General features: G+C 41.0%; 4 protein-coding genes across 5 annotated transcripts in view; 2 read left to right on the top strand and 2 right to left on the bottom strand.

Moving 5' to 3' along the window:
• Positions 1–2,118, bottom strand: part of narf (nuclear prelamin A recognition factor) — a 9,160-nt gene extending 7,042 nt beyond the window's left edge. Inside the window, exons 1-3 of one of the 2 annotated variants that reach the window (XM_029456869.1) lie at positions 1,783–2,118; positions 826–898; positions 587–652 (exon numbers count right to left, since the gene is read on the bottom strand). In XM_029456869.1, the coding sequence (XP_029312729.1) occupies positions 587–652; positions 826–882 (123 nt within the window). In that variant the 5' untranslated portion in view covers positions 883–898; positions 1,783–2,118. The remainder of the gene's footprint in view (positions 1–586; positions 653–825; positions 899–1,782) is intronic. The other variant, XM_029456868.1, reaches the window with a different exon arrangement.
• Positions 2,119–2,787: 669 nt separating this feature from the next.
• On the top strand, positions 2,788–6,404 carry cybc1 (cytochrome b-245 chaperone 1). Its single transcript, XM_029455717.1, has 6 exons — positions 2,788–2,945; positions 3,975–4,062; positions 4,563–4,604; positions 4,685–4,855; positions 4,946–5,090; positions 5,347–6,404. The coding sequence occupies exons 2-6, from the start codon at positions 3,975–3,977 to the stop codon at positions 5,525–5,527; spliced, it is 627 nt and encodes a 208-aa protein (XP_029311577.1). The 5' UTR covers positions 2,788–2,945; the 3' UTR covers positions 5,528–6,404.
• A 181-nt stretch (positions 6,405–6,585) lies between these two features.
• Positions 6,586–11,780, bottom strand: hexd (hexosaminidase d). Its single transcript, XM_029455714.1, has 11 exons — positions 11,230–11,780; positions 11,032–11,147; positions 10,632–10,719; positions 10,060–10,224; positions 9,640–9,823; positions 8,905–8,976; positions 8,590–8,788; positions 8,296–8,457; positions 8,096–8,203; positions 7,587–7,676; positions 6,586–7,508 (listed from the first exon to the last, which is right to left on the bottom strand). Exons 1-11 carry the CDS (start codon positions 11,314–11,316, stop codon positions 7,337–7,339), a joined length of 1,443 nt encoding a protein of 480 aa, XP_029311574.1. The 5' UTR covers positions 11,317–11,780; the 3' UTR covers positions 6,586–7,336.
• Positions 11,781–12,443: 663 nt separating this feature from the next.
• Positions 12,444–12,500, top strand: part of ogfod3 (2-oxoglutarate and iron dependent oxygenase domain containing 3) — a 21,827-nt gene continuing 21,770 nt past the window's right edge. The window contains exon 1 of the mRNA XM_029455715.1: positions 12,444–12,500. This exon is cut by the window's right edge and continues 167 nt beyond it. The gene's annotated coding sequence lies outside the window, so the exon portion shown is untranslated.

Below are 12,500 nucleotides of genomic sequence, written 5' to 3'. Positions count from 1 at the left end.
AAAGGTTTCTCCAGCAGTTTAGTTGTGGACCGGTTCATTATTGGAATTTCTAGTTCTGTGTTGAAGAAGTTTAAATAACAAGAAGCAACATAACTGAGTCGTGTTGTGTGCTATGTTCTTCTTCCTTTAGGAGAGTAGAATATTTGTTTCACAGATTGAGAATTATGTTATTTATATGGCTGCATAAAGCAATCGGCTCTCCATCTAAAAACATTCTTAGTCGACAAACACTTATTCCATTTTGCCGACTAACGGATTATTTATTTTAAATCGACAGATTCTCCACAAAGAATCCTGCACAAGCAACACTTTAAATCTTGTGTTTACCAAATATGTGCTCATATGTTTCATAAGTCACTCAGCATGAAAAAATAATTTAAACATTTTTAATAAGCTAAAGAAAAATCCAAACGAAGACCAAACGACCAATTAGTTAACGAATCGACTAAGAGGAGGCAGTCCGATTCTGCAGATACCCAACGTTGTGGTCTCAGAGACACAAAGAATAAAGTCCGTCCTAGTAAACACACACATGCTTTAAACTACACACAGTGTCATTAGTATAACAGGAGTAAACTGAACGTACCTGTCCGTTGACTTCCTCTCTGTCCTGGTGCGAGTTGGCATCATCGTCACTCTGCTTCTTGTTGCACTGCGTGTGGAAGATCAATCAATAATGTCTTGTTTTGTCAGTCCAAAACCCAAAGATACTCATTTTAATATGATATAAAACAGCAAAAAGACATCTTTGCATGAAAAATTACCTTAACGATTAATCGATTATCAAAATAGACAGCTGTAACAAATACTAATCCAGAAACTCACCTTTTTCGTGCAGTTCTCACACTTCTCCTTGCGCTTTGGTATGTCGACCTCAGACATTTTCCTCGCCGGTTATCTGTAAATTGAGGGTGATATATAGATAACAGCACCATTAGCTTCCCAAGGTTGATCATTTCCTCTGAAGCGTTGAAGACTGTTTTTGTCGGTCAGCTCCGCCCTCCTCTGGCTGGCCCTGTCCTATCACAAGCAGCCCACTAATCATAAACATCAACAGCTCTATAATGGTGGGAACACAAACTAATATCCTGTCATTAAAATTTAAACGGCTCGTTAATCATATACACAGTGGCAACAAAAACAGCTACAAAAGCAGTTACATCACATTACACACAGGGGCTATACAATACGTCCACACTCCTATGATATAAAATACAGAAACATTATGATTCTGTGGTGAATATTTAAATCATTTCAACCCCTAATAGTAAAACCATCGATAATCTGGGTCAGATACATTTTCCAAAGTCAAATTCAAGCATTTCAAGGTGAATTTTTAAAGCTTTTCCAGCACCTTAAATCTGTGGTAGGCCTAAAATACAAACTAATATACAGGATACTGATTATTGCACTTCTGCATTACAATCAATTAGATGTTATGGTGTCAAAATATGTCACCTGTGTGTTAGCATCATATACAACATACATTTCAAGCATGTTTATTCAAAATACAAGCACTTTCCAAACCTTGAAAGACACTTTTCCAGCACCGTACAGCTGTATTAGTTTTAATCACTTATTAACCTTGAAAACATCACCTTTAAGTGAACTGTTTTTAAGCCTTCCCAGCACCCGTAGGAACCCTGAATAATTGTTTTTAACGTGAGTTAGCTTCGTGGATATTTGTTTAGCTAACGTCAGACCTTTATCTGATGACAGGGGTATTTGTTTAGCTGTGGTTTGACAGTGTGACAGGCTAACATGAAGCTACCTGTAACTCACCTGACGGTTTCTATGTCACTGCTCTGACATGGAAGAAATGCAGAGGACCGTCAGAAGAGCAGCCAACGGTTCAAAATGTCGAGCTAGCACTAACACACACAGCAGGTCGGCAGTTACTCGGCAGTCTTTTGGTTTATAGCGTTTTTTTAAATATTGAAATCGTCTGTGGGCGGTGTCACCGTCTCCTTGCTTGAACCTCCGCGGTTATTTCATAAATACCGGTAATTAAAAGTGCTTTCAAAGGCGTCAGGGCTCCTAGTAAGCCAGTGATATCTATTGACGTCCGATTCCATTGTACACCCCCGGTGAATCAAGTACGCATGCGCGAACAGAGTGGTCTTCTTCTTCTTCTTCTTTCTTTGACGATTTGAGGGCGTTACCGCCACCTACTGGAATGGAGTGTGAAGCAAAACAATGGCATAAATAAAAGAAAATAATAATAATTATTAATAATAATAATAATAATAACACAAATAAATACATAATCGAATGATTGAAAAAATAAATACAATTATTTTTATTATTAAAATATTGCATACTTTATCTGATGTCTTTCCTAGCAGATCCCCCAATTACACTTTCCTAATGTATACAGTATGTTTATCCTATGTTTATATGTTATGTGTCATAGTTTGGTATATTATAGTGTATTTTATCTAATTTCTTTATATTGTTTATTGTCTAGATAGATTATATATATATATATATATATATATATATATATATATATATATATATATATATATATCTTGATATGTAAATATTTACTGTGTATTTATTTACTCCTGTGCAATGTCTGATAAAATGCTGAAGAATTCCCCAATTTGGGAACAATAAAGTACACCTACCTACCTACCTACCTACCTACCTACCTACCTACCTAAAAGAAAAGAAAATTAGTTTATACCATTGTGTGGTCGTAAAGAACGAAAGGCTTTCGAGGTAAATTTACATTATGCATTTAAAGCTTTTATTTTGAAGGCGGTGAGAAGGTGAGGCCGTCCAATCAGCGCAGACGGATCCAGGAAGGAAGTATCACCCAGTGCATGTTGTTGCAATAGGAATAGAACTTCCTTATAATTCAATACATGTGTTTCCTCGTGCAAATGCCCTTTTGCTAATACTGCAAGGCGAACATTTACAGAAAGAAAGAAGAGTTTAAGGTAAGTTATACAAAATGCCTCATAGTTGGTATCTTTTATGAAACAGGAAGTGTCCATTACATCCAATCCATCATCAGCAGGAGAATCTTTGTCTTGTTGGGTTTTTAGATCGAATTCAATGTTATATATATATATATATATATATATATATATATATATATATATATATATATATATATATATATACATATATATTAAATCTCTTAGCTCTCTTGATATAACGCCATACAGATAGTTTGTGTTTCATGTGCTGAGATATTTAGATATCCACATCTGTACTACAGCAGTGCAGTGGAGGTGGTGGACTTGTGCTGCTTTAAACGAAAGGAAATTAATTAAAACTGTTAACAGCATTTCTTCTGGTAGAAAAGAGCAACATATCTGGATTATGCTAAATAACTGGGACATTGTTTCTGGACTGTGGCTGGATTAACTCCCACTCTATATACATCTGTATGCAGTACACTGCCTGGGCCCAGTTTAATGTGATTAAACTCGTTTAGAAATATGCAACCTAAACGCTCTAAACTGTAATAATGCTAATATTAAAACTAGATTTAGAGCGAGTAAGTGTTTGTCTTGAAGTGTCTCCTCGAGACTCGCTGGTGTTGAAACATTAAGGCAATAAATACGCCGTTTATTAGAAAACACACACTATGATGACATCTTATGAGGACATACTCTAGACCCGGTGTCTCGCAATCAGCTTTAATCTACTGTTAGCATTTTTTATTCTTGTATTATTTATCTCCCCTTAGTGATTATTATTCCTATGAATTCTAATGTATTTTTCTACTTATTATTATGAGTAATTTGTCTATTTTTACCTGTTTTCCCCTCACTTTTGGATTTGAGGCATACATTATGGCATTGTCTTTGTTTTGTTAATACTGTATGAAAAAACAAACATTTAATAAGTTGCTGTAATACCAAATATATTTTTGCTTTGGGTGAACTGGTCCTCTAAAGTAGGGGTATTAATATCACGTGATATATATTTTATTAAAGTTTTCATGTGGCTCTGTGCAGATGGGATACATGACGGTCGAGGAGCACAGCTTCACCCGGCTCCACCTCAAGAGATCTCCGGGCCTTCGCTCCTGGTCTCTTCTTGTCGGTAAGTGTGTGTGCACATGTTCAATCTATCCAAGAGAAATGCACATTCCAAACTAACAGACCTGCAAAGTGTTTATGGCCCTCTGTAGTGGCTTTACACATATGTTTAACCCTTAATGCAACACTAAAACTCTCATGTTTGAATCTACATTTTATTTGTGCAACTCAGGAGAAGTTTTCAGTCAAATACGGAGATTTGGTGCTTTTCTCTGTTAAATATCAAATTAAAAGTGAATATTCTTGGGACTTTATCACCTTGGAGACCAAACGATTAATCTAGAAAATAATCTGCAGATGAATCAATAATGAGAAACATATTCTAAAGATTTGGAAATTTGTATGACTTAATAATATTGCTGATTTTTCGTTTTCATTTGGTGTATTAGTGTAAAAGTCTGTAGTATAAACTTGCCCCCTCTGCCGCCTGTTGCCACATCTTGATGGATCTTCTAACTGCACTTTTCATCTGTCAATCAATAATAAGCCTCATTTTATTTGCAGGTATAGCGTCTGTGGGGTTGGCAGCTGCATACTACAGCTCAGGTACACGAACGTCAGCTCATCTGTTAAATCATTTCTATAAACACTGCAACTTATTTCCCTGCGTTGTGCGGATCCCACAGACAGCGTCTTGTGGAAGCTTTTCTACGTGACCGGCTGTCTGTTCGTAGCCATGCAGAACATGGAGGAGTGGGAGGAGGCGGTGTTCGACAAAACCAAGAACCTGATCGAGCTCAAGTCGTTTAGCTTGTACGCTCTAGTGCTGACGTTGTGGAAGAAGGGGCACGAGAAAGGTCGGTACCAGAGGGTAACGCCACAGAGCGGGTCAGTCTCCACGGGCGTGTGACACGGCACATTCAAAGTCGTTTCTCTCTCTCTCTCAGTTGTGCTGGATCTCACACAGCTGTGTGACATCTGCGTCCAGGAGGAGAAGGTTCGTTATTTGGGGAAGGGCTACGTGCTGATGCTGCGGCTGGCTGCGGGCTTCTCCTACCCCCTGACTCAGAGTGCCACACTGGGGGGACGCAGGTACTTATAATCCTTAAAGGGACAGTTCACCCCAAAACATTTCCCTCTCACCTGTAGTGCTAGTTTCTGTGATTTATTATGCCTTTAGCAACAGCTGCTCGTCCACAGAAGAGTCATTATGAGCGTTGTTGAATCAAAGTATTCCGATTGTCTGATTATTCAGTTATTATTAAAGCCAAACAATATTTGGAAGATAAAATAAAAAAAGCTTTTGCATAATGCAGTGTTTGCTCGTTCTCCTTCTGTTCCCCGTCAGCGACGTGGAGGCGATGGCTGTATTGCTGAAGCGCTTCCTGGGGCTGGAGGAGCTGCAGCAGCGCAAGGAGCAGGAGGAAGAGGCCGAGTACGCAGAAGAGGAAGAGGAAGAGGAAGAGGAGGATTCTTTGGCCAACAGCAGTGATTCAGATGATGAAGCTGAGAAACTGATCTCTCTGTGACGGTTTAATGATGTTTCACTGTCGGCATGTGCATGAAGCATTCAGCCTCTTCCAGTTGTGTTATGTCAGGTGGGGTTATAGCAGGGATTTAATTTTCATGTGAAGTGGGATGACAACGTCACCCAAACGTATAATGTGTAATTCCTTCAGCGTTCCTGGTGCAGCAGCACAGAGGTCTCCTCCTCTCTGATCCAAAGCTTCAACAAGTGTCTTAAAACAACGCTGGCGCTGCTCAGAGGGGAGACGACGCCACGACAGGAGAGAGACGCTCTGAATGTAGAAACACAGGGAGACTCGTCTTTTGAATTTATATGCAGAAATGTTACACATTATAAATGTTTGGTCACTCAAATGTTTCATAGTTTAGGCAAAGTTCCCTAAAACAGTTTGACTTTCTTTCGTCGTGCTGTAGCTGCAGCTTTTTTTTATCTAATTACTATTTGGGCAAACACTCCAGATCAGACTCCCCGTGCCTTCCTGCTGAACCTAATGAGTGTTTACGTAAGCTCATGGAAAGTGCTCGTGTGGACCACACAGTGCACGATCCCCTTCTGCGTGTGTGTTCACACCCAGCCTGCGGATCAACGTACGAGCAAACCGTCATCAAGTCTGAGTGCTTTCCATCACGAGTTAATTATGTGTTTGTTTGGTCTTTAAATACTTCGTGTGAACCAAAGACTGAATCTCAGGAACACTTTGGACAAAGTGTTTTCAGTCTGTAATTCTAATTCAGTGTTTCTACGCCTGGATCTGTGAACGCGGAGGTTTTTTAATAAAGCTTTGAATAGTTTGAGGCTGATCGGCAGCACATGTGGATTAAAGCAGAATATTTTGTGAGATGAACGTGAATCTGGTTATTAAATACATTTTGACTTGAGGAGACGAGAAGGTTGCACGCCATGTGAGTGTCCACATGTTACTGGAAGCGCTCGGAGCGGAACTCATACCCAGACTAACCCTGTTAAAAATAATGTTAATATCAACGTTAGGCATGAAGCTTCGAAACTACATCCAAATCAACAACTGCCCCTTTAAACGATGAACGTCGGTTCTGCGTGAAAGGAAATGAAGATGTTTTGATGGTTGATTTTGTTTATTGTAATTATAAAACATACAAACAAACACAGGTAGAAGCACTCCTGTGAATTTAAAGACACTTCTCATTCAGTACATGTGGATTGCTCAACATGATGGCCGGACGATGACGTCGCCATCGGTTCCATAGAAGCTTCACTTTTACTTCGTCTGCTGCGGCTTTATGGCACAAAGTGGTGGAGAACACAAGCTGCTAACGTGTTCACACACACGATGGGGAAATCAACTCCCTGCGTGTTGTGCCCGTTTCTGTATTCCAGTGAGAGTCATAATAATTGTGTTGCTGCAGAGCGGGAGCCGTTAGCAGAGAACCTGAGCCGCATCGGGAATGAATTACAATATCATAATTGAATCAAGGCTGTCGATCAATTCAAATATTTAATCTCGATTATTTGCAAAGCTTTGCGCGTTAATTCATTTCATATTTAATACTCAACATGAGATTTGTTTTATGCAAATAATACTTTTTCTTTATTAATTACTTGCTAGTTGCAATCCGACTTCGGTCAAAGAGTTATAACGGCGTCAAAACAATTAGTGGCGTTACAATGACTTTGGGCTGATGTGTTGTGGCGTTAACTTTGAGCGCCATCATATGAATATATTTCCTGCTGTTTCCCTTAATGCTCTGAACAAGTTGCTCGATGTGTCACTAGGAGCAGAATCTGAGAGCGATCCGGTTGCGAACATGCATTTGATTCTGTGCAAAGTATTCTACGGCTGCGTCTCGTTGAGGCGGGCGGTGATGTCGTCAGTAATCCTCTGCAGAGGAGCCACCACGGGGCTGACGTGCTCCTCGATCCACTCCTCGGCTGTGGACTCCGGGTACAGACGCACCATCTCCTCCCTCACTGCCGCCACCTTCTCCTGTAATGTAGTCAAATACCTGAGGAGACGTCACGTGGGGTTAAAGGCTAAACACGTTTCAGGAAGACAGAATCGTGCAACAGGAACATGTTCTCACGTTAACGCTTGGCTGTGAATCTGCATGGTGATGAGGGAGGTGACCGTCTTCCTCTGGCGGTGGTAAGAGCTGAACCATCCTCTCACATACCTGCACAGACATCCTGCTGTTACTTATACACAGAAGTTAATGTAGAAGACAAAGGATCTGCTGACTCGCTTTCCCGCTTGATGCTAAGCTAAGCTAACTAGCTGCAGGCTGTTTCTTCATATCTAGCGTACAGACACGAGAGCGGTATCTATCTTCTCGTCTAACTCTCGGCGAGAAAGTCAAAGTATTATTTTAAGGTCGATGAGACATTGGAAATAAGATCTCGTGATCACGGCGCCATGCCATTATCACGAAGCCCGTTTGTCCGAAAAACAAACTCTCCCTGCAACAAACAGAAGCACAAATGTCTAATTATAATGTCGGGCCCTGAACCTAACCACTGCAACCGACGCAGAGCAGGGCGGGTCGTAGCCATGGGCCGTCGTTAGGAACAACGTCCCTCTGATGTCATAACTCACATGTTGTTGTCAAAGAACCGTATGTCCTCCGAGTTCAGCAGAGAGTCGAGCTCCACGGTTAACTCGGCCAGTCTCCTTCCCGGGAACAGCGAGTCGTCCGCAGAAGTCCTAAAAACACACCAAACAAAATCCCTCGAGATACAAACGACACACGACACACGACACACTGACAGCATGGCTCCGAACATGTCGGACCTCACCTCCCCATGGCCTGCGCCTCCACTGAGGAGATGCCCAGGCTCTCGGTTACGCTGCTCTGAGCCTCAGCGCTGAACTGACCGCGGATGAGTGTTTGCAGACAAGCTGCCAGCGATGGAAGAGCAACGTGCATCAGCTCACACAGCACGGACAGGTGGTCATACCTGGAACACAATGGACACTAATAACACGTTCAAGACAAAGTGTCGATGGCAATAAAGAGGATTATTAAAGAGGCTCTGGATTATTTAGTTATTACATTCATGCAGAAAGAAAATGAGCATTTCCTCCGATACCTTTGCCAGCCCGTGATGGCGATGCCCTGCAGGTTGACAGCAGCAGAGAGAGACGCAGCCACCTGCAGCCACTGCACATGGTTATCCACGTGCCTCTGCGTGCTGGGCACACAGGTGTAAACGCAGGTGGAGCCTTTGAAGGAGCTGGCTGCCCACAGGTCCGACATACCGGCGCTGCAGTACTTCTCCAGCAGAGACACTGGACAACACGGTGAACAGAATGAACGTCACCGCTAACAGAGCTCTGTGCATGTGCAGGATTATTTGTCATGATAAGATGTTTGAATATTAATTCCCACAGGAAACGGTTCCTACCAGTCGTGTCCACATCCAGATTAGGGGTGTAGTCCCACAACATGGGCTGCACGAGTCCCACGAGACCACTAGCTGTTACATGGATAACAGAAAACAAAAGATTGTAATAAAAGCACCTTAGAAATACTACAAATAAATACAAAATAACATGTGTAGGTGAGGTAGAAACACACTACAGGCTATCTAAAATATACTGTATACTGTATAATATATAATAGTTATGCAAAATAAAATATTAATAAAAATGCAAATATTGAACATGCATAATCCCTTTGTAAATTATGAGTAGCTGCTATTGAGAAAGAAATATATAAAATAAAAAATATATTAAAATAATCATTCTGAAACTTGAAGAGAAAAAAAAAGTTTTCACTAAAATATAAATTACAAATCAACCGGGAATAAAATCTTAATGCAAACTTTTTAACGTATAAACAGTGATACATCATATTACTGGATTATAAAGATGAATAAATGTCTGCGACAAGCAGCGATCTCTGGGAAGTGAGATCCAAAAACCCTCATTTGAAAAGTAACAATAAGTGTAAAATAAATGCAGTGGAGTAAAACGTATGAAGCAACTTAAAATACTCTTTAATTAAATGCTTAAATGTCCCCAGCTGAACTCCACGTCTGCCTCACACGTGTGATTCTATCAAACACATTCATTATATCTAAACGCCTCGTCAGACGTCAGAAACCTTCTGCTTCCTCTGTGATGTTGAGTTGACTCACCCTTCAGTGTGTCCGGGCTCATGCCTCTCATCATATCATCCCACATGATGACGCTCATGTGTGGCCACGCCTCCTTGACGGCCTGGGCCACCTTGGTCACATGACTCAGGAAAAGTTGCTCCACCGTACGTCCAGGTGAGGCCAACCACAGTTTGGACTCGTCCCCGTCGCCCAGCATGTACACCTTGAGGAGTTTCAGAAACTTGATGAAACTTTTCCCAAATCAAAGAACAACGGACTTTTGTAAACAAAGTGGCGTTTAAAGTTTGTGTTTTTCTTAATTCTGACGCTGCATAAAAGATCAAAATACATCAAAGCGCTAAAATGAAAAGAAATGAATCAATATTCAGACTGAAGTTGGATAAAAGATTGAACTTAGTGGAAAGAATAATATTAATGTATTAATTAATGTCTCCGTACCTCGTCTGCTCCGATGTGCAGCGTATTTAAACCTGGATGCAGCTCCACCACCTGCCTCAGCATCTCCATCACCAGCTGCACCCCCCCCTCTCTGTGGGGGTTCAGCGTGCCCACGCAGTGCGCCACCTCCCTCAGGCTCCACAGGGGCCGATGCTTCAACACAAACTACAGTCGAGGATACGGGTGTAAGAAAACACTGACGCACTTCAGTATCGCAAAATCATGTTTCGAAACGATTCCCAAAAACATCGTTTCCACTTTTAATTAATATTTTAAAAGTAATTACAGGACAGACTGTGTGTGTTTGTGGATCACAGTATGCCTGGTTCATGTTTGTTTACTGTATCAGTAAGAAAAAGAATCTCCTTTGCTCTGATTGTAAACAAAGTAGTGCTGCGATGTCGGATGTTACAGGGACTGTGATGATAAATGCAGACTGTTGCATCACAAAGTGTATTTCACGTCGATGTTATGCTGTTGTGAATGGCTGTGTGTTCTTTGTAATATGACAGAAGTGACGGCCACATGAAAAACTAACCCCAACAGTTGTACACAGGAGATGTTTGCCTCACCTCCATGTGACCAAATGTCTGCACAAGCGGGATGACCTCCAGGCCTTTACATTTAGCAAATTCCTGCATAGATAAAACCTCCTCTCGGCTGTAAACAGAGCAAACAGAAAACAGACTTCATTCAGGATTCAGGATGTTTACGATCGTGTGACAAGACAAGAATAAATACGAAATATAAAAAGACAAGTAAGAAGACGTAAAAGATATATGCATGCATTATACAAAACTATAAAAAGATTGCACATGTTGCAACCAAAGCATTTTTATGGCACACCATACTTGCACATAAAGTTTTATCTCTATCACACACACACACACACACACACACACACACACACACACACACACACACACACACACACACACACACACACACACACACACACACACACACACACACCTGTAAGCAGGTTGCACTGTGGCCTGCAGCAGCTTCAGTTCCCCCTCATAAGGAAACATGTCCTCGTACTCCACCAGCAGGCCATCCAGCCCCAGCTGAGAGAACAGCTCGATCAGCTGGGGAGATGCAGCAAACATGAATGTTTAAATAGTGACAGAGTAAATATGTGTCCACAGAGGAAGCTAGCTGTGTGCTTACCCTGTGAAGGTATCCTACTCTCGGGGGGGCACCTTTCAAATCCAGGTGAACCAGTTTCCTTCCTTTGGGCCAAGGTGGACTCTTCATCCTGCCTGTTGCAGCACTAGTAAAGCTTCGTGTCGAACACAGAACAGGTGTGTTTATGTGTTGCACTCCCCAGGTAAACAGAGACCACCTGAGAGAGATGATATTAGAGAGGTGTGGCACTCCGAGGACGAGGATGTTGTTGTGAGGCACTGTCTCTGCTCGGTGCTCGATTATTAGAGTCTGCGCAGGGCAGAGCAATGGATGCAAGAATGCACGCTGTCAGCTGTAAAGAGTTAAACAGCTGTGAAGCTAAGGACAGAGAATCACACACTGCGTGAGCTTTTAGCTTATAGTCGCCGGAAGTGTCTGTTGTTGCAGCTGTGCGCCGTAGTGAAGTCAGTTGATGTTATGTTCGTGAACGATCCGATTCTTTTGAACGGCTCTTTTTGGTAAGGGATACGAGTCGTATTTGAGAGTCGTTCTTTTTATTGTTGTGCCCACATTTCACTCCCGGTAGTGCTGCAGGGATGTGTCCTAAAACCCGGATATGAGTCAGTATTTTAGCACTTCCGGTTTCCTCAGAGGTGGAGTTACAGGTGTAGAATCGCTTGATCACTGGCACGGAATCATTTTTTAACTTATATTATTTTCCGCTATTTATGCTACTTAATTATATTACTACATAAATAACTTGTTTATTTTTTAAATCTTGTTTACCGGCGCTGAACTAAGAAAAAATAAAATAAAAATCTTAATATAAAACTTAATTTACTTTTTTACATGACTAAGATAAAGATGTGTCGTTCTTTTGAACCACTAGTAGACCCGCGCTAAATATAATACTTAATTTATATTTTAAATGAATAAAGAAATTATGAAAGGAAAAAAAAGCGTGTTGACCAGCGTGGAATATTATACTTAATTTACTTTTTTACATGACTAAAATTTTATATATATTATTGATTTATTTTAATTTTTACATGACTCATTTTTAAAAAATTAAATAAAGATACGTTGTTGTTTTGAACTGCTTGTTGACCCGCGTTGAATATTATACTTGTACTTAAAATATGTCATGGAGCCATAACAACCAGCTCCCTTCAAAGAGGCGAAATTCCCATCAAGATGATCTCGTCCAATGAAAACGTTGCTTTCTTTTCCAGGGGGCCAATGGGCTGGCGGATACGCGTCCTACAAGGAAGTGGAGAGGGAGGGAGATTCAGGTTGTGCTGGTACGAGCTACA

This window comes from Cottoperca gobio, chromosome 19 (assembly GCF_900634415.1).
Source record: "Cottoperca gobio chromosome 19, fCotGob3.1, whole genome shotgun sequence".
Taxonomy (NCBI): domain Eukaryota; kingdom Metazoa; phylum Chordata; class Actinopteri; order Perciformes; family Bovichtidae; genus Cottoperca; species Cottoperca gobio.
Note: the sequence above shows the minus strand (reverse complement) of the source record. Positions and strands in the feature narration are given on the sequence as shown.